Source organism: Cetorhinus maximus, chromosome 6 (genome assembly GCF_964194155.1).
Source record: "Cetorhinus maximus chromosome 6, sCetMax3.hap1.1, whole genome shotgun sequence".
NCBI lineage: Eukaryota > Metazoa > Chordata > Chondrichthyes > Lamniformes > Cetorhinidae > Cetorhinus > Cetorhinus maximus.
The window spans coordinates 64,522,425-64,549,318 of NC_135884.1; the positions used below are offsets into that span (position 1 = coordinate 64,522,425).

Sequence of the window (26,894 nt, forward strand, 5' to 3'; positions counted from 1 at the left end):
CCCCTCCCCTCCCCTCTTCCCCCTCTCCTCCCCTCCCCTCTTTCCCCCACTCCCTCTCCCTCCCTTCTCCCCACTCCCTCCCCTCCCCTCCCCTCTTCCCCTCCCCTTCCCCCTCCCTCCCCTCTTCCCCCACTCCCTCCCTCCCCTTCTTCCCCACTCCCTCCCACCTCCCTCTTCCCCACTCCCTCCCCTCTTCCCCCTCTCCTCCCCTCCCTCTTCCCCCACTCCCTCCCTCCCCTCTTCCCCACTCCCCTCCTCCCCTCTTCCCCACTCCCTCCCTCCCCTCTTCCCCACTCCCTCCCTCCCCCTCTTCCCCCACTCCCTCCCTCCCTCTCTTCCCCCACTCCCTCCCTCCCCTCTTCCCCCACTCCCTCCCTCCCCTCTTCCCCCACTCCCTCCCTCCCTCTTCCCCCCACTCCCTCCCTCCCCTCTTCCCCCACTCCCTCCCTCCCCTCTTCCCCCACTCCCTCCCTCCCCTCTTCCCCACTCCCTCCCTCCCCTCTTCCCCCACTCCCTCCCTCCCCTCTTCCCCCACTCTCTCCCCTCTCCTCCCACCCCTCTCTTCCCTCCATGTCCCTCCGCTCTCCTCCCTCCATGCCCTCCCCTCCCCTCTCCTCCCTCCATACCCCTCCCCTCTCCTCCCTCCATGCCCTCCCCTCTCCTCCCTCCATCCCCCTCCCCTCTCCTCCCTCCATCCCCCTCCCCTCTCCTCCCTCCATCCCCCTCCCCTCTCCTCCCTCCATTCCCCTGCCGTTCCCTTTATTCTCTCCCCACCCTAACCATCCCCCTCCCCCTCCACTTACACCCTCTCTCCCTCCTCCACCCTCCCTTTCCTCTTTTCCCCCTCCTCCTCTCCCTCACCATCCCCACCCCTCCCTCCTCCCCTCCCGCTCCCCTTTCCCCCTACCTCCCCTCCTGCTCCCTTTTTTCTCTCCCCATCCCCTCCCTCCCTCTATTCCTCCTTTCCTCCCACCCCTTTTTTCTCTTCCATCTCCCTCCCATCCCCCTCCCATTTTGGTTTTCTTGTACTGCTTTCTATTCAAAGCCCTGTTTAGCAGGCCTGTGAAAGGTTTGGTCTGTGCCTTTTAGAGCAGCTTGGCATGGCAGGGGTTAAAGCAGCTATATTTGGCAGTTGGAATAGTTGGAGGATGAAATCAGTGGGATTGCACGTAAAAGGCAGGAAGGGGGCGGAACCGGATTAGATCACACATTCCCAGCCCTTTCCCACCAGCAAATCAGCTCTGGAGATCTGCAGTGTGTGTACTTTCCAATTTCAACGGCTGGCAGAGCGAGAGAAAGCCCCCAGCACTGAGCTGAGACAATACAGGAGTAACCAGAGCGAGACAGTAACAGTGAGGGCTTCCTTATCCACATAGAGGACAGGACTTTTTGTGCAAGAGCTTTAACAAGCAGTTGAGGCCAGCTTTCCTCCACTTTCAGTAGGTTATCTCTTTTTTTCCAATTTTCTCCTTCCCTGCCTCCTCTCCTCGTTGTTCCAGATGACGTGGACCAGTACTAGCAGCAGTGGTTACTGCAGTCAGGAGGAAGACTCAGAGTTTGAACAGTTCTTCACTGCCAGGACCTCCTTCATCAAGAAACCCAGGAAGTACAAGGTGAGTTACTGTGAGCTCAAGGCATGGGTGAGGGGAATAGAGAGGGACGAGGGCTGTGGAGGAGAGCTGGGGAGTGGCGTGAGGAGGAAAGCGGGACAAGAGATGTGGAGGCGCGTTGGGGATCTGATGAGGTAGTGAGGAGGTGAGTTGGGGACGTGGTGAGGGGGCGAGCTGGGGACGGGGTGAGGGGGCGAGCTGGGGACGGGGTGAGGGGGCGAGCTGGGGACGGGGTGAGGGGGCGAGCTGGGGACGGGGTGAGGGGGCGAGCTGGGGACGGGGTGAGGGGGCGAGCTGGGGACGGGGCGAGCTGGGGACGGGGTGAGGAGGCGAGGAGGCAAGTTGGGGATGGGTTGAAGAGTGAGTTGGGGAGGGTGGTGAGTTAGGGTGTTGGAGATGCTGGTGGAAGGGAATAGTGGGAATTTGGAGGGGAGGAGAAGAAGGGGAGGGCGACATGGGGGGTTACAGAGGTGAAGGGAGATGAAGAGGAGAGGAGTGAGGAGGAGAGTTGGAAAAGGGGGTCTGGAGGAGTATTGATGGAGCTGGAGAGTTGGCAGAGTATGGGGAGAGTTGGGGAGTTGTGGAGAGGAAGGGGGTTGAAGAAACTGGAGAAGTAGAGTGGAACAGGTGGGCTAGAGGAGAGAAGGGGGAGTATGGCAGTGAAGGGAGCCTGGGGTAGGTTTTGCGGGGAGGGGGGGGGGTGGTGGTGCTGGGGGGCGCGATGGTGTTGGGGGAGAGGTACAAATGGGAGGAGATCCCGGGAGTGTTACAGTCCATAGCTTGTTCTTGTCACTGTGAGCAGTTAAGATGTGTAGAAGCCATGTCTAGGGAAAGGTTGGGGGTGGGGGTGCTGTGGAAAAATTAAAATGTTTCAGAAAGAGACAGATAACTGGAATGATTGACTTGTACTGACTCTTGACCTTTGACCCCTGACCTAGTGCTTTGATGATTGTCAAAAAAATATTGCTGCCTATCATGGCTTTAGGTGTACTTCTCTACAGCGTTCTTAGGATCCCTTGTGAGATTCAAGCAGGCTCATGATGCCTAAGCCCCCTCCTGTAATTTTAGAACGGATTGACTCTGTGTTTAATATCAGTTCATTTCTTTAAATGGGACAAAACTTCAAACAACCAAACTGGAGTTTCCAAATGACATTCTCTTGGCCAGCTCACTGGGGATTTAGAAAGTAAGTTACTAAGTAACTGGTCTGACTCGAAACACAATGTCCTCACAGACGGTGCTAATTAAGGTTTTTGTTTCAAGATGAATTGAGGTCAGGTCATGGAACTGTACAGCGAGAGTTAAGGCCTTATTACACTGAGGTTTTGTTGCACAGCACTGGCTCCAGTTCTCCCTTTGATCTTTCTCCCTTGACTGCTCCAGTCATGCAGGACAATATCCCCCTGCCTGATTCCTTTGCCCAAGTAGTGTATTCTCAGTGATGCGGGGTAATAAATATTAGGGGGGCCGCCAACTGCAGTGGCATCAAAGCCAGTAGAATACTGTCCTCAATCCATATCAACAACTTGCATTTGTATAGCATCCTAAACATCATTGTACCCCAAGGTGTTTCATATAAGGGGAAGACAGAGGGTTTGAGACAGAAAGGGACTGAGTGGCAGAGGGTTTAATAAAGAAACAGAGTGAACAGTGGCAGGTCTGAGAACAAAACAGAGCTAATGGTAGAGGGTTTAATAGAAGGAAAGGATTTGGTCGTTTTGGGTGATTTGACAGGTAAATTAATCCCCTGGAGTGGCTCTGTCACACAGCTAAGCTAGATTCTGTTTTCGCCTGACGCTCACACTCCTACTTCCCTGTGGGAATAACCAAAGAAAGAAGCCCAGCTGATTTATTTTTCTTTCCCCTCTTGGAAAACCAGGACCACTAAGGTTGTGGATGGTGGTGGAACCCCCACCCATGAGATGCGCTGGCCTAGCATAGGGCAGGGATTAAACCTGGGACATTCTGATCCTCATAGTTCAGTAACACACCAGGTACTGGAGGACCTATAGCATGTTATACCACTGAGCTCATTAGACCAGGACACCACATAATGGGGATAACCAATTGGTGGTTACAACCTCTGTGGCGATGTGCTGTCACCAGGGAGAAAGGAAAAGTAGACAGAGGTGTACCAAATAGATTATCTTCTATCTAGTCTGCGTCTGAGACTCATTCCACACGTTAAGGTGTCAAAAGTATGATAAGGGGAAAGAGCTTGTGCCAAGCCAAATCGTGCTGGGTGTTGAGGACAGATAGACTGTGCAGGACTACAGCAAATAGTGGCACTCTCTGTTCTCACTCATGCTCTTTCTCACAGACAGCAGTGTCATTTTCATTTGGGGAATCCTTTGTAAAGTCCTGTTGAGTTAGATATTTTCTCTTGCATTGTTAGCCCTTCACTAAGGCTCAACACTGCCCTTAATTGACCAGAGAAAGGTCATTGGGACGGTGGGTAGATGGCCTGGATCCATCAGAAAGTTTCAGGTTTAGTCGGGCCGAATGATCTTTTCCTGTTTCTAAAGATTCTTCTGTCGTGACCACAGCCCGATTCAATTCCAGTTCAATGTGAGAAGGTAAGGCTAGCGTGATTAACAGGGTTGTTGTACAGTATACAGAGTAAAGGATGCCAGGCAACAGGAGGGTGTTCCACGTGGACTACCCAACCCCGCCTTGGAATGCGATGATCTAATGCTTAGTTGTTTTATGATGGAAGCCGGAAGTGTGGTCTGTAAGCAGGCTGAACACAGGCAGTCAGCAGACAGTCAGCGTGGGAAGCTTCCTGGCTGATTCCAGTGTGAGGATTTGAATGTGCACTCTGCATAACCAATCCATATCAAAAAACTCTTGGCTTCCTTCCTTTCTCCTCCCAGTGTGCTGGGAAAGTTTAGAAGATTTCACCTTTGAACATTTTTCTCATTCAAGATGTTTAACGAAACTTTTTGTAAAAAAAAAGCCTTGATCCGAGCTTTTAGCTCTTTCCCCACTTCCCTCCCCTGTCTGTATTTCTTCTCCTCACCTCCCTGTTCTTCTGGCCTCTCCTCAGCTCTTCAGGGTTACAGTGTAGCTCTGGGTGATCGTTAGTCAAAGGCTCTTTTACACTGGTGATGGGTTCTATACTTCTTTTGATTTTTTTTTGATGGAGATAATTGCATTTTGAAAGTTAAAGCATTGCCAATTAAGTAAATTAGGGATGTTAATAATCAGGCCTGTCTCAAATGGATTAAATCTGTGTCACTCACACTGGAAGATGGCACCAGGTTAATGCATTGAAATCAAATCTCACATGCACAGGCACCAGGACCGAGGTTTCTACTTCATTAGTACTGGATCTCTCACAAGCATGTAGTGTTCAAGCGATCTAGATCTTTCATGCATGTAGTGTTAATTGATTCTGGAAATCTCATACATGTAGCATAGGATCTGCATTTCTCACACATGTAGCATAATGGATCTGGATTTCTCTCACGCCTGTGGCATTGATGGGATCTGGATATCTCACAAGTGTAGCTTTAATGGGATCTGGACCTCTTGCACATGTGTTATGTTGATGGACTGTGGATCTTTTGTTTATGCGATCTAGATCTGTCAGATATGTAATGTCAATGAGATGTGGGTTTTTCACATGGAGTATTGATGTCCTCTCTCAAACTTGTAATGGTGTTTATATCTCTTTTTAACTGTAGCATTGATAACTTGTTGCACCTCCATTCTTGTAAGTGCTGACTCTTAACCTGATGTAACTCCAGTCTCAGCAGCCCTCTGGTGTTGAGTCCAAGAGGCCTTTCTTCATGTCAGTCTAGACTGAGGACCAGCAGGAAATTCCACTATATAGAAAATCACTGTGAGCCTGATCCTGTCTTGCCGAGAATGCATAAAAAGGTCCGCTTAGATTACTGGATGCCAGTCAGGAAAAGGAATCCCTCAAGAAGTCCATTCTACTTGGGATCACACTTCGGGAATAATTTTTACCTGATTGACAGAGCTGTATAATGGGCAGCTATTGCCCTTTTTACACTTTTGCCAGAAGTCAAAATTACCCCCTTGGCTAGTGTCAAAACAGAAAATGCTGAAAATATTCAGAAAATCACTTGGAGTCTAAAGAGGACAGTCAGGTTAGCATTTCAGGAATAACCATTACATTCCTCCAAAAACATTAAGTTGCCCTTTGCTCGACCAAATTAAAAATAATTCATGAAGCAAAAACAGGCAAAATACTAAATGACAAAATGCTTATAGAAGGGATCCAGAAGAGTTCCTCTTTCCAGAATGTTGCCTTCAGTTTTTCCTGCAGTTTCTTAGAAAGAATGAATCAGATGAGCTTTCTTCCTCCTTGGTGCATTGTTAAGTTGCCTTCTATTACAGACAGGAGGGGAGTTAATTTAAACAGTCCAGATTTCTCCTCTCACCATCCGTCTGTAAACAGAAAAGTGTTTTTTTTATTCATTCATGGGATGTAGGTGTCACTGGCTGGGCCAGCATTTATTGCTCATCCCTAGTTGCCCTTGAGAGGTTAATGGTGAGCTGCCTTCTTGAACAGCTGCAGTCCATGTGGCGTAGGTACACCCACAGTGCTGTTAGGGAAGGAGTTCCAGGATTTTGACCCAGCAACAATGAAGGAACGGCGATATATTTCCAAGTCAGGATGGTGAGAGGCTTGGAGGTGGTGGTGTTCCCATCTGTCTGCTGCCCTTGTCCTTCTGGGTGTTAGAGGTTGCGGGTTTGGAAGGTTCTGTCGAAGGTAGGTGATTAATGTGTTTCCTGTTGAAATGGTACAGGTTGTTTCGAGATCATTGTATACCTACAGGAGTCTGGGGTCTGGAGAAAATAGCTGGTCCTTTTCACGACTATTTAATTAAAACACAGTAGGGGTTTTGGGAAATGTGCTTGTGTCTCTATTCTGTGAGGTTCCATTGCTACCTTCACAACCCTCCTCAAACCACAAGTCTTTACTCATTGCCTAACTCATGGCAGCTGGAGTGCTATTCAGGCCTACGCACCCTGTGTCTGCTGCCCTTGACCTTCTAGATGGTAGTGGTGGTGGGTTTGGAAGGTGCTGTCTAAGGAGCCTTGGTGAGTTCCTGCAGTGCATCTTGTAGATGGTACACATTGCTATCACTGTGCATCAGTGGTGGAGGGAGTGAATGTTTGTGGATAGGGTGCCAATCAAGCGGGCTGCTTTGTCCTGGATGGTGTCCAGCATCTTGGGTGTTGTGGGAGCTGTACTCATCCAAGCAAGTGGAGAGTATTCCATCATACTCCTGACTTGTGCCTTGTAGATGTGGACAGGCTTTGGGGAGTCAGGAGGTGAGTTACTCGCCACAGGATTCCTAGCCTCTGACCTGCTCTTGTAGCCACAGTGACACATGTAGTACATATGGCTAGTCCAGTTCAGTATCTGGTCAATGGTAACCCCCAGGATGTTGATAGTGAGAGATTCAGTGATGGCAATGCCATTGAATGTCATGGGGCGATGGTTAGATTTTCTCTTGTTGGAGATGGTCATTGCCTGGCATTTGTGTGGCGTGAATGTTACTTGCTACTTGTCAGCCCAAGCCTGGATATTGTCCAGGTCTTGCTGCATTTGGACATGGACTGCTTCAGTATCTGAGTCATCGTGAATGTTGCTGAACATTGTGCAATCATCAGCGAACATCCCCACTTCTGACCTTATGATGGAAGGAAGGTCATTGATGAAGCAGCTGAAGATGGTTGGGCCGAGGACACTACCCTGAGGAACTCCTACAGTGATATCCTGGAACTGAGATGATTCCCCTCCAACAACCACAACCATCTTCCTTTGTGATAGGTATGACTCCAACTGCAGAAAGCTTTCCCACTGATTCCCATTGACTCCAGCTTTGCTAGGGCTTCCTGATGCAACACTCGGTCGGATGCTGCCTTGATGTCAAGGGTAGTCACTCTTACCTCACCTTGACTTTTGATTTCCCCCTTTTATATGTGATGGTGTATTTTTTCAACCCCTCAGTTTTGGTGTGATACAGTTCTCTATTAATAACCCTACAGCAAACTCGAACTAAAAGGGTTAGTTTATTTTTACACATTCAAAATGTGGGAGGAGGGTGTCGCTACATAGCCCCGTGGTACATTTATACAATAATAAAGGGATGAAGGAAAGAATGAGGTACAGAGCAAAGACCAGAGAAAAGTTAGGAATTATTGTTTTATGTGAGTCCAAAATTAAAGTCCAATGGTGCATTCTTTCACAGAGTCAGCAGGTTGAAGACGGATGCTGGATAATCCACTTCTCCAGTAGAAATGACATCCACGATGGGATAGGCACATGGAGATGATTTAGTCTTGTAGGCGCTGTACACAAGTTCTAGTAGATAAGGGCCAGGCCTGGAGAGAGCTCTGGTTCTGCTGCTGTTTGGTTGATGGAAGATGGCAGACTGCCTTTTTCAGCTCCACAAAGCAATATTACAGGCTCTAGCAGCTTGGGGAGGGTGTCATGTGAAATGACTCCCACTTCTCCACCTTGGTTGGACAAAGGACATATATTCCTTGTCTGGATTTTTGAGTTTCATCCATTAATAATTTCAAAAAGAGGTTTCAGCGTCCTTTGTCCTTGCAGACAGATGGTCTCCAGAGCCTGGCCTTAGAAATGTAAATGGTCTTTGTACAACTCCTTGGGATTTGATCTCTGCAGTCATAGGGGGCATAAGCACCTCTTTAAAGACAATGAGGTTGCTGCTGTTCTGAAGGCCAAAAATTCCTTTTGTGTGAGTCATAGCCAGTCATGGCTTCAGTCAGTTTAAAGCCTTTGTCCAGTTTTTAAGAAAAATATTTTTATAAATTAACCAAAATGATACATATATATTTTTTAAAAATATAGGGTGAGATGTTCTGGCTCCGCCCACTGCTGGGAATGTCCAGTCCCACTGAAGCTCAATGGACTTTTGGCTGGGCCACCAAATCTCTCACGGAGGATCCCACCACGACACGCTGGGAAATCCCGGCTGTAGAGTGAAGTCTTAGCCCCCGACACTCCTTGGGAAGGCTACATGGTGGATATGGAATACATGAGCCTGAAATGTACCTTGGACCCAGAATTGCTAAATCCTTCTAGATACTTAAGTAATTGAGTATATTCGCTAAGCTGACAATTCAGTGCAGTACTGAGGGAGTGCTACATTGTCAGGTGAGCCATCTAGATGTAGTGTTAAACTGAGGCCCCCGTCTGTCTGTTCAGATGGACATATGGCATTTTTCAAAGAGTTGAGAGCTATGATGTCCTGGCTAAGCGTCATCCCCTGACAAACACTACCAAAAAGAAGAATAACCTATCATTCAAATCATTGCTGTTTGTGGAGCTTTGCTGTGGAAGTTGGCTTTGGTGTGAAATGCTTGAGGATATCCAGAGGATGTGGAAGGTGCCATGTAGAAATATGTTCTATCAAGGCTGTTAAAGATTGAGAATTTTAGGAACATAGGAACAGATGTAGGCCATTCAGCCCCTCCAGCCTGTTCAGTTCTGTTCACTGCATCTTAGGAAGGATATACTGGCCTTAAACAATTGAAGTTGTCAAAACTGAGATTGGTAGATTTTTGTTAGGAAAGGGTATTAGGGGACATTGAGCTAAGGTGGCTAGATGGAGAAAAGGTACAGATCAGCTGTGATCTAATTGAATGGCAGTGCAGGCTCGAAGGACTGAATGGCCTTCATCTGTTTTAATGTTCTGCCATTCGGTTATATCATGACTGATCTGTACCTCGGCTGCATTTACCATAACTCTAATGCTTTGACAAAATCAAGCAAATACCAACAACCTTCATGCCTTGTTCATAAATGGGATAATGAATAGAAATAGTGTATTTCATATCCTGAATTTTAACCAGCCTCTAATGGCACATAATGGCAGTAGAACATTGCAAATTGATCTGGAGAATGCTGCATACATTAATATTTTAATTAGGTTCTCTTCAATGCATCCCCCAACCCCCCTTACACTTGTTTTCCAAGTCATAGTCAACAGTCCAGTCTTGCTGTCATAGGTTCTGGTTCACCATTTTGTACCTAATGAAACAGCAGCTCTATATATAAATTCAAGTTTTCCTCACCATATTCAGCACACTAGCAGTGTATAAATGGTGCAGGAGATTTTTCTAGGCAGGTAAACCGGGTGGCAGCTGCCCTATTTCTGCCATCAAAATGCTTCTCCTGAGTTCCTGTAATCTGCCTGTTGAGCTCCGACTGACCTCATTCACACTTGTCAAAGTGGGAGCAAACGATCAGGAGCACCAACTCACCTTATGGAAATTCACTTGCTAACTATTTAACTCAGACTAAACCAAAGGATAGAAATTGCTATGCCTAGAGCACCTTACTCTTTAAACATGACTTGCTCCAGCTGGTACTGTACCTTAAAATATACGACCAAGATGTGGTGTTGAGGGGATTCCATAATGGAATAGTCAGAGCTGGAATCCAGGTGGGGCAGACCTGATGGGCAGCATGGCCTTCTCTTATTCTGGGCCTTTCTGATGTTCTGTTGATAATTTGCTCTGCAGCGGCACTATAGAAGGAAAATATAAGAAAAGCCAAAATGAAAAAAGACCAGTTGGCCTGTTACAGTGGAGGAATAGGATTCCTGATGCATAGTGGATGTTGTGAAGAGAGTGAAAATAAGGCAGAATCTATAACATGGTACTTATTAAAGAAATGTATTCTACAGAATTCAAAGTATAATAATAGGAGGTAGCTGCCTACTGGAGCTTCAGTTGCCTCAGTATTTTACATTTAAGAATTGACCCTTTGAGCATCCCCAATTTTAATTGCTTTACCATTAATGGTTGTGCCTTCCTAGGCCCCAAGCTCTGGAACTCCCTCTCTGCCTCTCTAGTCTTCTTCCTCCTTTTAGACATTCCTTAAAACCTAGCTCTTGTCACCTGTCCTGATGTCTATATGGATCAGTGTCAAATTTTGTTTGATAACCCTGCTGTGAAGTACTTTTGGACCTTTTACTATGTTAAAGGCACTATATGAATGCAAATTGTTGGTGCTTAAAGAAAGCCTGGGAAAAGATATTTTGCATGAAACTAACTCCTGCTGTGACATTATGGATTCCAGCCACAATCCATCACTCTCAGCTTCTGTACGAACAGCTCTTCCAGGGAATATGTGACAGGGAGAGGTGGAAAAATGGCTCCTTTTGTGACATTTTGGGAGATCCAAGTTTCATGTGCTCATAGCATGGTCTCTGGACTAAGATGTGCCTTCAGGCTTCCAGTGCCATAGAACAAAAATACATTCAGTTAATTTGCTTTGTAAGGGTGATGGGAGTAGGGATAAGCAATCTCGTGATGGCTATATTAGATGAACAGGACGTAACTTTTCCTGTCAGTGATGGTCCCTCTGAGAGATGTTTGACATAGCTTGAAGATGTTGACAGAAACCATCAAGCACCTCTTTTCCTTCCTGAATCCTTCAGCAGCTGTTGGGTCAATTTGAGCATGAGCACAGATGGTATAAATCGGGCTTCCCCGCAGTGCAAGAAAAACAACTGGAAAGCACCTTAGCTTTTTTTTGATCAAATGTTGTTAATCCACTAGCCATGTGGAGGATCCAATGACACACTTTTTTTCCTTTTATTCTTTTTTGTGATGTGGGCATCACTGCCAAGGTCAGCATTTGCTGCCCATCTCTAATTATCCTTGAACTAAGTGACTTGCTAGGCTGTTTCAGAGGGCAGTTAAGAGTCAACCACATTGCTGTGGAGTCACATGTAGGCCAGACAGGTAAGAGGCAAATTTCCTCCCCTATGGATGGGTTTTTACAACAATGGTTTCAATTCAAGATTATTAATTCAAGTTAAATTCGACCAGCTGCCATTTGAACCTGTGTCCCTAGTTCATTAGCGTGGGCCTCTGGATTAATAGTCCAGTGACATTACTACTATGCCATCGTCTCCCCTCCATGAATGAGTGTTCCTTAGGTAAAGGCCAATGGAGTCTTCATGAAGGTAGTGACCTCTCATGAAACCCCCACCCCACCCCTATGAGTCAACTATAGGGAAATATTGACAGCAGTTACGAGAAGCCTGTGTGCAAATCTTTCTGTGACAGTCCGAGAGAAGCTGAAGAAGCTCTAGAATTCTCAGCCAAACCTCTTTGACTTTTCACCTCTCTTCTCCTTTAAGATTTAGCTGTTTGACCAAGCTTTTGGTCACATGTCCTAAGGTCTTGTTCTTTGGCTCAGTATCAGTTTTTGTCTGATAACGATGCTGTGAAGCCCCTTGGGATGTTTTATTATATTAAAGGCACTATATAACTGCAAGTTTTTGTTGTCAGTGGATGGAAAAGATGAGCAAAAATCCTTTAGTAAATATTGAATTTGAATAGATAACTGCATTGATCACTGATGACCTCCCAAAGTGCATATGCATGTTAAGGATGAGAAAAAGAGAGTTCCATGAAAGGTATTTCCTGGTCAGGTGCAGAGTCAGAAAACACAGAAGCCCAGAATTAATCCCCTCTCTGTTTTGAATGAACTGATTTCAGTAAGGGGAGAGAATCAACCAGTGCTGTTGCTCCTGATCACCATGCAGTGATACTTGCTGGATACGAACAGGATTGGTCTTGGCTTTGATTCCACTCAAAGCCAATCAGACTGTTGACTCTCTGCTGGATTTGTATATTTGGAATTGGCTACCTGAGCAATGTGCCAATACAGTGCAATATATAGACTTTGAACCAACAGAACCAAGTAGCCATGGGAAAAAATTGGAATTGTGAAGTGAAATAAAGAAATATCTGTCTCCCACCCCATGCTGTCTGTGTCTCCTGTCCCTCATCATCCCAACACATATTAATAGAAACCCTGTGGCCTGTTGATAGGAGTATAACTTATAAAATTTTTTGTTGCTCCACAGGATGAGCACATTGATTGGAAGAAGCAAGTTCTTTCACGAGATGAAATCGAATCCAAGATTCGAGAATACAACTCGCAGATCAACAGTGATCTCTTAATGACACTGGTAAGTAACAAGTCTAAATGCTGATGTAGCGGAGGGTTACAGTAATGGACCCTTTCATTAACAGCTTACTAAAAAACTGCATTTATTCAAAAATAAATTATTCAAGAAGCTTGATTCCATCCAGGACAAAGTGGCCTGCTTGATTGGCACCCTATCCACCATCGTAACCATTCACTTCCTGCACCACTAGCACACAGTGGCAGCAACTTGAGGAAAAACATCTTTACGCAGCGAGGAGTTAGGATCTGAATTGCAGTGCCTGAGAGTATAATGGAGGTAGATTCAATCATGGTGTTGCATACAGCAGCACAAGGGTCACCTACGAAAAGCTGCTATGTGCAGGGCCCTTATTGAGCAGCCGATGGAAGCCCTTGGGGCAGATCGGACCTACCTTTGCTGGTGTTTGTTTGTTCATTGGTGTTACCTTCTTCCCAGAAGGTTGACTGCCATGGATCTCCACCTCTGTCTGTCCTGTGCTGCCCTTACACATCCAGCATAAGTGAGCTGCATCCAGTCCATTATATCCATCATCCATTTTCTCCTCTGCTTCCCTCTTCTACGTTTTCCATCAATCTTTCCTTCCAATAACTCTCTGTCTACCAGCTATTCTAATGATGTCACCAAAATATTGCATCATCCTCTCTTTCATGTTATGCAGTAATTGCCTCTTCTCTAACCATTCCCAGTACTTTCTCATTAGACTTGCTGTCTGTGTAGCATTTACGGAACATCCTCCTCTGTGTCCACATCTCAAATGCATTCAGCTTATCAAAAGACTCTGTTTATTGTCAGTGTCTCCGAGGCGTTTAAAACAGATGACAGCATGCAACACCTCAGCATTCTTTTCCTAAGATTCAGGTTCAGTTTCTTTGATGTAAACATGTCCCTCATTTTGATAAAGCTGGTCTTGGTTATTTCAATTCTCCTTTGGATCTCACAATCACATTTCTCATTGTCTGTGGTAAACTGCCCCATGTGAACCTTTTCACTTTGTTGCAGGACTTGCCCATTTACTTCAGTTTTCACTTCTGGAGTGAGGTCTCTGCTTATCACCATTATCTTGGTCTTCTTTACATTAATTTAAAATCCATATTCCACACTCCTTGCTTTCACTTTGTTTACAATTTATTCTTGTGCCTCTTCTGACTCTGCGATCAATTTGCTGGTGTAAATGTAGTTTAAAATGACTGCCAATGCCAACTCTCACTTGATCCATCCCCCCATCTCCACAGAACAATGACGGAACATACACCGGGTTTATTAAGGTTCAGCTGAAATTGGTGAGGCCTATCTCCGTCTCTGCTAACATGAAGCCTCAATCGATTTACGACACCAAGAAAGCGACTGGACTGACACGCCCGCAAACGATAAAACGCCGCACGTCCTTCTACCTCCCGAAGGACACTGTGAAGCATTTGCACATCAGCAGCCACACGAAGGCCAGCGAGGTGATCAAAGCGCTGCTCAACAAGTTCATGGTGGTGGACAATCCCCGCAAGTTTGCTCTGTTTGAACGGATCGAGAAAGACAATCAAGGTACATCCAATGAAAAAATACAGCTGCTCTTAGGTCAGAAAGAAAGAACTTGCATTTATATAGCTTACATGCCTTCCATGGTTCAGGACAACACAGAGTACTTTACAGCTAATAAGGTACTTTTGAAATGCATTCACAGTCGGAGCGTAGGAAATGTAGCAGCCAATTTGCACACAACAAGCTGCCACAAACAGCAACATGATAATGAACAGAAAATCAGTTTTAGATGTTGGTTGAGGAATAAGTATTAGCCAAGACATTGGGGAAAACTCCCCTGCTCTTTTTCAAATAGTGCAATGGGATCGTTTACATTCACCTGAGAAGGCACATGGGGCCACAGTTTGATGTCTCATCCAAAAGACACCACCTCCAACAATGCAGTACTCCCTCAGTACTGAATTAGAGTGCCTGCGGAGACCATGTGCTCAGGTTTCAGGAGTGGGACTTAAACCCACAGGGCTGAATTTTCCCCCCATCGGGGGGGAAGTTGACGGGCGGGCGCATATAGGCGCGCTTCCGATCGGCGCCCCCGATCAGAGGCGCGGCGCCGTTTTATGTGGGCGGGCCAATTAAGGCCTATGCGCTGTGCAGGCGGGGAGGAATCCCAAAATCGAGATTGTGCTCTTTCGCACATGCGCACAAAAGAGTGCACACATCTCCCTGAGGCTAAGTGCAGCTTCAGGGAGATCGGCTGTACATGTAAAAAAAGTAAAAATAGAAAAATAAAATTTCCCTAACATATCCCCTTACAAAGTCACATGAGTTGGGACATGTCCATAATTTTTACAAAATCTTTATTAAAACTTTTTAAAGCCTACATGAAACCTCATCCCACCCGTGGATGAGGTTTCATGTTTTTTCTACTTTCCGCCGGGGCTCCTGGCCTGCCCGCCAACCTTAAGGTTGGACGGGCAGGTCCTTTAATTACTTAATTGACCCTGTCAATGGCCTCAATTGACCATTAACAGGTCGGCGGGTGCGCAGCTGATTTTGCTGCGCTCCCGCCTTCCTGAAAATTTAAATTGGGCGCGGTGACTTCGGGAGTTCCCCCTGACGTCACCGCTCGTCATTTTACACATCGGCGAGCGGGCCCCGCCCCCGCTTGCCGACTCGTAAAACTCTGCCTGCAGTCTTTGGACTCAAAGGAAGGAGTGCTGCCCATTGAGCCACAGCTAACCCTCAGACCCAGCCAATCAAATGGAATGAGGTTTGAATGGCCAGGACTTGAAATGCAGGCAAATTATCTACCATGGAAAAATGTAAATGTTCAAGGAGCACGGACCAGTTAGAAACAAAAAAAAATAGAGAGTTAGAGGCCCAAAATTGCAATCAGCCAGTTCCTGGCATAGATTTCCACTAGCTGGGTGAGCCAATCAGAGAACTGTGTGCAGAGGTTAATATGCATGAATCACACCGCGTTTTCCACCCATTGGCCAGAAATTCAGGTGTTCTGACCTTGGCAACCGATTCCCTGACTCATGTTCCCATGACCAAGGGATCTGCATGAGGGAACTGAGGACTGTTGAGATTTTGGGGACTCTAATGTAAGAGACTATCGGCGGAATTTTACAGCCCCATCGCGATGGGTCAGGGCCATAAAATGTGACGAGCCATTCAAAAGTCCATTGACTTTGGCAGGACTGTAAAATCCCACCAGCATAAAATTCCACCCAATGTGACATGGACTAGGTGAGCAATTTTTTAAATTAAAACTTGCATAGTAAGTTAACTGGGAAGGACAGCTGGAGGCAATTAGAGAAGAAGGGACAGGCCTGTTTGGAGGCCTAATGGCCTTTTCCTGTTCCTAAAAATGCTTACATTCTATAATGCAGAAGTTGATAGACCACATCCAGTTTGCCAATCTGATGAGACTCTCACAGTCACTTCCATTGTGAGGAAATCCTGAGATAAACAAATCCACTTTACCAGCGTGCTGCCAACTCCCTGATGTGAGGATGTGAATTTTTGGCCCATCTGTTGCCTCTCTTGGGACTTGGCTGGGTTGTGCTTCCTGTCCCCTCCCTTGTAAATGGCGTTTGTTAAAAGAAGCACAGCCAGACTCAGGAAGTTTGCGCCTTGTACTTTCTCAGCGGGTTGACATCTATCTCTGCCAAATCATTCAGTTCACTGTATTACAGGAAGAATTTGTAGGACTTTTTTTCATGAAGTTGCATTAAAAATGTGCTAGACGAGTAAGTTTATTTATGGTTAATTTATGCAAACAATGCTCTGGCAATTTTCTTTTAACCTTTTTAAGTCAGTATGGCCTTCATAGACTGACATTTGCCAGTGCCCCTTATAAGCAGCTATGCCCTGAGCTACAACCTAAGCCTGACTCCCCTGTTCAATTTAACTCATTACTGCTGAGAGACATCACAACTTCAGCTTAGTGTTTCAGCCTATGTCTCCCATCTCAGTGACATTGAGCTGAGTGGGGAATCAATTCCAGGATACTGAACTCTGAAGAATAAAACCTGTATGTCCCAAGTCGGTGACACCGAGATGAGTGGGGATCACACCTGCGTCTCCCAATACTGTGACACTCAGCTATGGAGATGAAATTTGCATCTCCCAAACTGTGGCGATTGAAGCTACATTCCCAATTCTGGGACACTGAGCTGTGGAAATTGAACCTGCGTCTCCCAACTCGATGATATTGAGAATTTACTAACGGTTGCTGATGAGCAGAGAAAAATACGAGTGTGCGGAATCTCCAAAGAGGCGGGTCTCTGCGATGATTGTTGATGGGGGTACTGGGAGAATGATGAGGTTAAAATATGACCATCTCTGATTTGGCAAAACATTTACTGCTGATAATGTTCTGAAAAATCTGTCATGGGGAGGTCTTCATACTTAATCTTATTAAAACATAGTAACCAGGAACTGCTTCAGAGCATTGACTCCTTAATCAGAGGATATGGGTTCAGACTCTAGTGCTGCTCACCATTGAAGAGAGGGTTCATCGAGGGCTTCTGGGTGCATTCCAGGCTTGTCCCCCTGCGTCTGATCCTAGAAATATAAAACTGGGTTAAGCATAATGAAATTCAAGCTTTTTCTTTCCTTCGCAGTTTACACTCGGAAGCTTTCCGATGATGAGCACCCCTTATATCTGCGACTGCTGGCTGGGCCGGATGAGAAGATGTTGAGCCTTGTGCTCAAAGAGAATGAGACAGGAGAAGTGAATGTAAGTAGGAATATTACTGAGCGGCCGCCTGTTGATTTGAGTGTAACTTGAGTGTAATTTGAGATGGAGAGCAAAGCTCCCTCTGAGTAAAGTTGGACACGGTGTAATATAGCTGTCTGCCTCAAACCTGTCCTGTTCACACTGGGTGGTCATTCAATTATGCAGTGGCTATGTTACTGACCAACTAATCCAGTTGGCCTAGCCTCCTAATCCCAAGGGGGTGAGTTCAAATCCCACCCAAGTCAGTCTAAGGAATTTGAATTCAGATTTTTATAATCTAGAAGTAAAAAGCTGGTAATGGTAAAAATGACCATTGGATTCATTAAAAACCCAACTGGTTCATTCGTCATCGGCAGCCTGCCCTTGATTCGAGGATGGCAGCTACTCAGGGTTGCAAGTTTTTGTCCTGGGTCTTCATGTGACTGACCAGACTGATTCTTGACCTGTAGATCTTTGGGCACGTGCGGCAGGATGTTCCATGGGGTAGTGGGATCTGGAGTGCAGGATTTGCTTCCTTTTCTTTCCTTCTGTGCTGCCGCTCTGCCTCATCAGTAAGACGTTGTGATTCAAAGCATGATGCAGCTTGATGGACATGTTGTCACCATTCTGAACAATTGGTAGCAAGCTCCAACCTGTCATTCATGTCAATGCCGCCCCACTTCACGGACAGCTTCAGAGTGGATTTGAAGTATTTTCTTTGTACTCCCCTGGAATGTTGGCCATTTCAGAGTTGAGAAAACGGGACCTGGCGGGAGAGATGCTTTTCAGTCATCTGGACACAGTGTCCGTCCACCAAAGTTGATGTTGCAGGAGTTTTGCCTGAAAATTTGTGGAGCTGCCTTCAAGAAGGACACTAGCATTTGTTCAATGATCCTTCCGTTGGATCTAGATGATGTGGCAGAAGCATTGCTGATAGAATTTCTCTAGTGTTCTTATGTGTCACTGATACACAGTCCAGCCCTCACTGCAGTACAGGAGTGTGGTGACGACAGCTGCTCTGTACACTAGTACTTTTTTGTTGACTTACGGAGGTCTTTATTGTCAAAAACTCACTGCTGTAGTTTGTAGAAGGCCAGACTGGTGCAGTTGATCTGGTGCTGGTTCTCCTCATCAATGGCGGCCTTTTGAGACAGGTGGCCACCAAGGTATGGGAAGTGCTCAACATGTTCCAGAGTCTCTTCTTCAACATATCTGGGAGGAATATTTGGCTGACCAGCTGTGGGTTGACGTGAGTTTTGTTTTGACAACATTCAAGAACAGGTCGAGTTTCTTGTATGCAGAATTGAAAAGATCGAGAGTGGCTTGCACATCTGGTGCAGAGTGGGCAATAACACTACACTGATTTGTAAATGGTAGATCATGTATGTCTATGGTGGTCAGTTTAGTTTTGGCACAGTGACTGAGGTTACAGTTTTCCTTCTCGGTATTTAATACTAACATCAGAGGGCAGTTGATCTTTGACAGGGTGATTAGCCACTGTTGGGTAGATTGTAAATAGCATGGGGGCTATCACACAGCCTTGCTTGACACTCGTCCAGAATTTGAAGGCATCTGTTTCAGATTTCCCACTCAAGACAGTTGTAGTCATATCATGAAGCAAATGCAGGATTGTGATTAAGTTTCTTGGAGATCCAAATCTTTGCAGCACAATCAACAGAGCCTCACAATTTACTTGGTCAGGTCAATGAATGCAATGAACAGTTCTCTCAATATTTTTCTTGCATTTCTCAGGCAGCAAAGACCACATTGAAGCTTCCTCTGGAAGGTCTAAAGCCATACTGTGGAGGATTTCCTCAGTCACAGGAAGTAGGCAATTCAGGAGAAAGCATATCAGGGTTTTCCCTGCTATGGACAAGAGAGAAATACCCACACTGCTGAGGGATAGCCTGGAGAGTATCAACTGCCACTGTGGAGTCACATTTGAGGAGTTTTCAATCCGTGTTGACAGATGGCATTGTCACCCTTAATAAGAGAATAGGAAATCTGCATTCCTTACCCAGTCTGGTATAAATGCGACTCCAGTCCCACAGCAACATAGTTAACTTTTAACTGCTCTCTGAAGTGGCCTAGCAAAATACTCAGTTGTAGCAAAACAAGGCAACGAACAATCAGCAATACATTTCAATGATGCCTCCATCTTGAGAATGAATCAAACTCATGACTTTGATCTCTGAAATTCAGAATTTGATTCTGGCTGAGACGGATAAGAGTCAGGCCTCTTCCTCTTGGTAGAATTCTGACTTCCATCTGAGTAATGCTCACTAATGTAGCATATTTTAGCTAGAATGAGCTAAGCCTGATGAGCTCATCTTAAGTCACACAGGATGCAATTTACAGTTTTCGAAGTTTTCTTACCACAGTCTCCACAGTGTCATGTAGATGATTCTCCCTGTGTTGTGGGACTTGGGCAATCAAAAGACATGTCAGCCTTGGCTCAGTGATAACGCTCTTGTCTGTGAGTCAGAGGGTCAGGGATTCAAACCGCATTCTATAGATTTGAGCACTTAATCTAGGCTGACAATCCAGTGCAGTACTGAGGGAATGCTAGACTGTTGAAGGTGCCAACTTTTGCATGAGACTTTAAATCAAGGCCCTGCTTGGTCTCTTGGATAGAAGTAAAATATCCCGTGGTACTAATCCGAGGAAGAACAAGGGAGTTCCCCCTAGTGTCCTGGCTGTTATTTATCCCTCAACCAACATCACCAGAACAGACTGGCTAGTGATTATTTCATTACTGTTTGTAGGAGTTTGTTATGTATAAACTGGCTGCCGTTTTGCCTACTTTACAACAGTTACTACACTTCAAAAATACTTCATTGTTATGAAGCACTTTAGGCGTTCTAAAGTCAGATTAAGACACTATAGAAATGGAGTATTTCTTTCTCTAAGGATAGTTCCACAACATGCTACACTCTGGCAGCAGGGGACTTATTCTATCTGAATGCTGTGTTCCTACTCTTGATCTGTTCCACTGAGAACATGGGCAGTTACATGTTTACCACCAGGCACAAGAACCTGGGACGTTAAAGTTTATCAGTACTGTATTTGCCTCCGATCTGATCTAACTTGAACTCAGGAGAATTAAATAATTAAATAGGATTGCTGGATTGAGTCTTGCACAGCTAAGTCCCTGAGCATTTCTGTTAATTTTTCTCTATTCCTGCCTTTGTTCCAGTGGGATGCATTCACTGTACCTGAGCTGCAGAACTTCCTGCGAATCCTTCAGCGTGAGGAAGAGGAGCACGTCAGACAGATGTTTGGGAAGTATGCCCGCTGCAGGCAGAAGATGCAAGAGGAGCTCGCCAACCGCTCCCCAGGCTGACTGGGATCCCTCACCACCCCGTGACGTGAGAGAGAGAGAAAGGGGGGGAAATAAAATACACGCGCACGCGCACATGTATGAACGGTGAGAAGGTCTAAAAACCAATGTTACCTGGCCCGGCCAGGGACAAAGTATGAACTGTGGAGAATACGAGTTACGAGTGGGGTTACTGCGAGTGGAGCAGGATATTGGGGTGTGTGCAGCCTCTTCCTGACAATGAGTGTGACTGAGAGACCTTTACTGAATTTGAACGGAACGATTAGGGGCCACAGCTGGGAAGTGCCAACCTGCAGAGGGATGTCCCTTTATCGTTTTGATCCAAGTTTAGCTGGGAGGCACCAACACGGATAAGAGTACAGAGAGCTCAGTGTTTTGATTTGTTCTTTTCTTGAAGTATCTGGATGGTTCACTCACTGCTTCTACACAGTGTGGGTTGGTGGGGTGGTGGTTATAGCAACTTTTTAGATGTCTACATTGTATTCTCACGAATCATTCGGGAGTTTATAATACACAGATATGAGTGTGGGTAGGTGGAGAGGTTAGCATATCTTAGAATTCAGTTTTAAAGACACTTCATTTTGGAATTTGTAGGATTTCCCCCGGCAGAGTATTCCCATCTAAGCCTGATGCTGGGGCAAGGGGCAGAGTTACTGAGCAAAGGTCCAGGTGCTTACTGCATGGTAAAAGATGCTGATTTACCCCTCTTTACCTACTCACTCTCCCCATCTGCACACAATTCTGACTGAAAGCAGCAGAAGAATCCTGAGGTGGTGGCATAGTGGCGATGTTATGGGATTAGTAATCAGGAAGCCATGGCTAATGTTCTGGAAACATGTTCTAATCGCACCATGGAAACTGGGGAAGATTTAAATTCAATTATTTAATAAATCTGGAATAAAAAGCTACTCTTAGTAATAACGATCATGAAACTAATGCCCTTCACGGAAGGAAATCTGTTGTCCTTACCTGCTCTGGTCTACCCATGACTCCAGACCCAAACAATGTGGTTGACTCTTAACTGCCCTCTGAACTGGCTGAGTAAGCCACTCAGTTTCAAGGGCAATTAAGGATAGGTAGTAAATAGTCACCTTGCCAGTGATGCTCACACCCCAAGAACAAATATAAAAATAAAAAATCCCGGGATCACCACTCATTCTTCTTGTCAGTCAGAATGGATTCTGAGGAGATATCAAGAGAAGGAGAGATTTTTTAAATGGAGAGAATACAGGTTTTAAAAACTTAAACTGTTTTTGTTGTGTGTGCAGGGTGGACCTGGTTCAGTGTGGGTGCACTATAACTAGATTGACTACAATTGACTGCTGTTGAGCAGATACAAGTTGTGCTGTTTGTGTCTAACTGCTCAGAGAGGTTTTAGGCATGAATTTTAAGGCTTGGACCATTTGGGGAAATGTCTCATGGAATGGAAAAATTTTCCCAATAACTGTTGGTTAAGACACTGTAAGTTCAGCCTCATAAATTGTAGGTTCTGGGGTTTTAACCTAGCTCTGTCACATTGACTGACGACGCTGAGGTTGGCTTCAGCATTCGAATTGGGGAGTTGAATGTTGAGAAGAGGCCCTGCTCCTGACTGCAGATTAGTAGTTTCTGCCGGAAAGTGAACCTGTGTGTACATCAGTTAAGAAAAGGGTCAGACTCAGCCATGATGCCCTCCAGAGTCGAATGAGCTGCTGGCCCTGGCTATCGGGGCTCAAGATACAGTACAAAGAGGTGCCTGGCCCCTGTGGCACTGTATCCCAGAAGAAGAGGCATAATGCCATGAGCAGTGGCAATGTGGAGCTTCTTGTCTTTACCCAATCACTCCTCTCCTTCCTCCCCCATTCCTGTGTGAATGTAATGAAATCATGGAAAGTGGCAATATGACGAATGTGGACTGGCAGTGGAAATATGAAGAGAAATTAACCTGAGCTTACCCTACTACTTGAGCTAAGCTTGTATCCTGACTAAAGGAGTTTATAATTTATGATTGCATTAAGTTTATTCAATAAAATATGAGATGGATGCCTTTTTGCCTTTAGTGATTTTGTGTTACAAATGATCTAATTTTTCATGCCACCAATGCGCAAATCCGCCAATCTGGAAATTGAGGCAAAGTTTCGGTTCAGCTCTCCTTTCTAATTTCTCTGTAAATTTACTAATTTTGTGGACCATCCAGGAAGACGGAATCTATCTTAGTAATAGTAAGAAAGCAATCATAGGCCAGTCATTTCCTTGTTGCAAATCTCACTTCCTGCTGTCATAGTTTTGTAATTCTGTTTCTCTGTCCAACATTTACCATTGTAAATGATCATACCAACACACCCCATTTCGTTCTGCTGTTTCATTTGTCAAGATGCAGCTTCAGGCTCTGGCCACTAAGCAATTCTGCAAGTTGAATTTCTGAACTGCTATCTTGGATCTTGAGGGGAAAAAAAGCATCGAGTGACCAGGGCCAAAGCTTTGAGAAATATACTAAGTACCAACTGAAAGGTATTCATATGTAATGTCATATTGGTCCAGTCCTAATAGCCAATGTTCTGATTGTAATGCCCGTTATTCTCACTTGCTTTAGAGATGGCACTTTAACCTCTCTGAGTCAGTCACAAAAAACACAGCTAAAGACAGACCATTACACCTGACTAATCATGAGTATTTCCCTGGGAGGTACAAAATCGTTCTCTGTTGGTTTGAAGATTGATCATATTTTTGGCCAAAGGTTCTCTTTGTGTTTTCAGTTCATTTTACAGCGAAGGATGCCACAATGACAAGTGAACGGGGAGGGGGCATGAACCAGGGTTTTGAACCAATGGAGATATTTGAGGTATTTTTAACAGGATAAATAACAAGATTATTCTCCAACTTCCCACCCTTTAGGTCTTGGAGTGAAGGAACCTGAAACACCTCCAGCAGCCGAACGAGAATTGGATCAGTGCAGAAGTTGGGCTAAAATATTTAAAAATCAAAGATGAAGGTAGTGCAGTGGATGTTGTGTACATTGATTTTAGCAAGGCATTTGACAAGGACCCACATGACAGATTGGTCAGGAAAGTTAAAGCCCATGGGATTCAGGGATATGTGGCAAACTGGATAAAAGGTTGGCTTTGTAACAGGAAACAAAGGATAATGGTCGATGGATGCCCTTGCGAATGGAAAGTTGTCTCAAGTGGTGTTCCACAGGGCTCGATGTTGGGACCCTTGCTGTTTGTGTTATATATTAACAATTTGGACATGAACGTGGGGGGCACGATTGGGAAATTTGCAGATGACACAAAGATTGGCCGAGTAGTGGATTGTGTAGAGGATAGCCATAATCTCCAAAATGATATAGATGGCTTGGTGGAGTGGGTGGTAAAGTGGCAGATGGATTTTAACATAGTGAAGTGTGAGGTCATACATTTAGGGAGGACAAACAGTTACAGGGATTACACAATAAATGGGAATATACTAAGAGGGGTAGATGAAGTGAGAGATCTTGGCGTACAAGTACACAGGTCCCTGAAGGCAGCAGTTCAAGTAGACAAGGTTGTAAAGAAGGCATATGGAATGCTCTCCTTCATTGGCAGAGGTATAGAATATAAAAGTAAGGATATAATGTTGGAATTGTGTAAAACACTGGTGAGGCCACAACTGGAGTATTGTGAGCAGTTCTGGTCACCACATTACAGGAAGGACGTAATAGCTCTGGAGAAAGTGCAGAGGAGGTTTACAAAAATGTTGCCAGGGTTAGAAAAGTGTAGCTACGAGGAGAGATTGGATAGGTTGGGGTTATTTTCCTTAGAACAAAGAAGGCTGAGAGGTGACTTGATTGAGATGTACAAAATTATATGGGGAATAGATAGAGTGGTCAGGATAAAATTGTTTCCCTTGGTGGAGAATTCTAGAACCAGGGGACATAGATTCAAGATAAGTGGCAGAAGGTGTCAGGGGGACATGAGGGAGAACATTTTTACGCAGAGTGTAGTGGGTGTCTGGAATTCGCTGCCCAAGTTGGTGGTAGAGGCAGAAACTCTAAACTCTTTAAAAAGTACCTAGATCTGCACCTTAAGTGCAGGGCTATGGGCCGGGTGCAGGAAGGTGGGATTAGAAAGTGCACCTGGGTGTCCTCGGGCTGGCATGGACAAGATGGGACGAATGGCCTCCTGTGCTGTAACTTTTCTTTGGTTCAATGTGGGTATTTTATTTTTCTCATCTTGCATTTAGGACATAAATACAGATTTTTAAAATTAATTCGCAGGACGTGGGCGTCACTGGCTGGGCCAGCATTTATTGCCCATCCCTATTTGCACTTGAGAAGGTGGTAGTGAGCTGCCTTCTTGAACCGCTATAGTCCATTGGTGTAGGTACATCCATAGCGCTGTTAGGAAGGGAGTTCCATGATCTTGACCCAGCGACAGTGAAGGAACGGCGATATATTTCCAAGTCAGGATGGTGTGTGGCTTGGAGGGGAACTTCCAGGTGGTGGTGTTCCCATCAATCTGTTGCCCTAGTCCTTCTAGATGGTACTGGTCATAGGTTTGGAAGATGCTGTCGAAGGAGCCTTGGTGAATTCCTTTGAAGTGACTCTGCTTTCAATGTATCTCCAGTACTTTCTTTAATGTTTGGTTATAGATCAGCATTACAGATGTTTTAAAAAAAAACATGCAATGAGAAAGGCCATTCGGCCCCATCAAGCCTGTTCAATCCATGCTCCATGTACAATCCACTCCACTCTATTGTAAATCCAGGCCAATTTAGTATCCTGAGGAAAGGTTCTCCCTATTCAGCCAAAGGAGTAATCCAAGTAAAACTCTACAACATCTCTCTAAACTTCCACCTTCCATTTGTCTCCTTGGCTACTTGCTTTCCTGCACACAAGCTTTCAATGGGCCCAGCAGTCCAGAGGCATCAACCAGAGGTAACAGTGCATGAGCAGGAAGATAAGCCATTGGAAGTGGTTTTCTGGCTATGATTAGATAAATAAGTATATAATACTAGTCCTTCTTCATCCCTGGGACAAAATTCAGCGCTTGACATCACTGTAGGTGTACCATAGCCCATGAATGTACCACACTCCTCAGATCGTTAAATGGCTGACTACATTGAACAACTTGGTAGAGTTAATGTTAGTAGTAAAACAATTAAAACCATTGAATGCTGCTTTGATATCAAGAGCAATCACTCTCGCCACGCTTCTGGAATTCAGCTCTTATGTGACGTGCACCTAAGAAGAAAACTTAAAGAATAAGTTGAAGAAGCTTCGTTACAGACTCGGAGATTGTGGAATCCACCAGATTGAGTGGAATTCCATTGCAATACCCCTGAAGAAATTGCTGCAGTTTTAAACATTTTTAAAAAAGGAAACTTAAGGACCAGAAGATAACAAACAACAGTGAAATGCAACACAGGCTGTGAGTACAATACTTCTAAGCATTTTGGAAATGCTGAAATCTGAGTTTTATAAGCACCCTAAACTGGTATTTGCCACTAACAGGATGCTGCCGTGAAAACCAAAAAACACATTCTGCCTCTCACATAAATGAGTAATGTGGTATATGAATTTCAATGCCAGTGAGATGCTAGGTGTGTAGGCCGTATGTCCTAAAGACTGGCGGATCGTATCAAACAGCATGTCCCAGCTGCTGTTCACAACGGGCAAGGTACAGACCATATCCATACAGCCCGTGCTTGCAAAACTCAAAACACAGTGTCCAACATTATATGTGATTCCGTGATTGGACAACATTTGCTAAATAGTCCTCTGTGCTAAGAATTACGCTGACAATTAATTTGAGTGTCAGTCGGACTCGCAGTGTGGCACATTTGCGTGTACTGGAAGCTACATATATTAATACTAAGGGCCCTGTTCTTTGTGGACAGAAAGAACATGTACACTCATTGCGTCTGTTTCAGGTAAACAAAATTAACTGACAGCCATTCGCTGACTCATTCCTCAAGACAATGCCTTGACCAATCAGGGTCAAGTTGCCTGGTTTAAATTTCAAACAATGCTTGGCAGTTAACTGTCAGTCACAATCATTGGTGCATTCTCCGTGGCAACGCCTCTACCAATCAGAGTGCACTTACCAACCAATCAGCACTCTCTTCGCATACAGCATAAGTTGTTGTTTACTCCTTTTACTGGTATTCTTGCATAGTGTCCTGATGACTGCAAGATGAAAAGTTTTGACGTGTCTCTTTTTTCAGCAATACTCAGGAAATAGCTTCAAACACTTCATTTTAAAATAAGGAGAGCAGGTTTTCTACCAAAC

The 26,894-nt window shown here is 45.1% G+C and overlaps 1 protein-coding gene across 4 annotated transcripts in view; it reads left to right on the forward strand.

Moving 5' to 3' along the window:
• rassf1 (Ras association domain family member 1) overlaps window positions 1–22,672 on the forward strand; it is a 91,959-nt gene extending 69,287 nt beyond the window's left edge. Inside the window, exons 3-7 of one of the 4 annotated variants that reach the window (XM_078543794.1) lie at window positions 1,500–1,613; window positions 12,503–12,607; window positions 13,840–14,143; window positions 17,212–17,327; window positions 20,503–22,672. In XM_078543794.1, coding sequence (XP_078399920.1) covers window positions 1,500–1,613; window positions 12,503–12,607; window positions 13,840–14,143; window positions 17,212–17,327; window positions 20,503–20,649 — 786 coding nt within the window. In that variant the 3' untranslated portion in view covers window positions 20,650–22,672. Of the gene's footprint in view, window positions 1–1,499; window positions 1,614–3,964; window positions 4,187–6,330; window positions 6,352–12,502; window positions 12,608–13,839; window positions 14,144–17,211; window positions 17,328–20,502 lie in introns of those variants that run through there. The other 3 variants (XM_078543796.1, XM_078543797.1, XM_078543795.1) reach the window with 3 other exon arrangements.
• The last annotated feature ends 4,222 nt before the right edge of the window (window positions 22,673–26,894 follow it).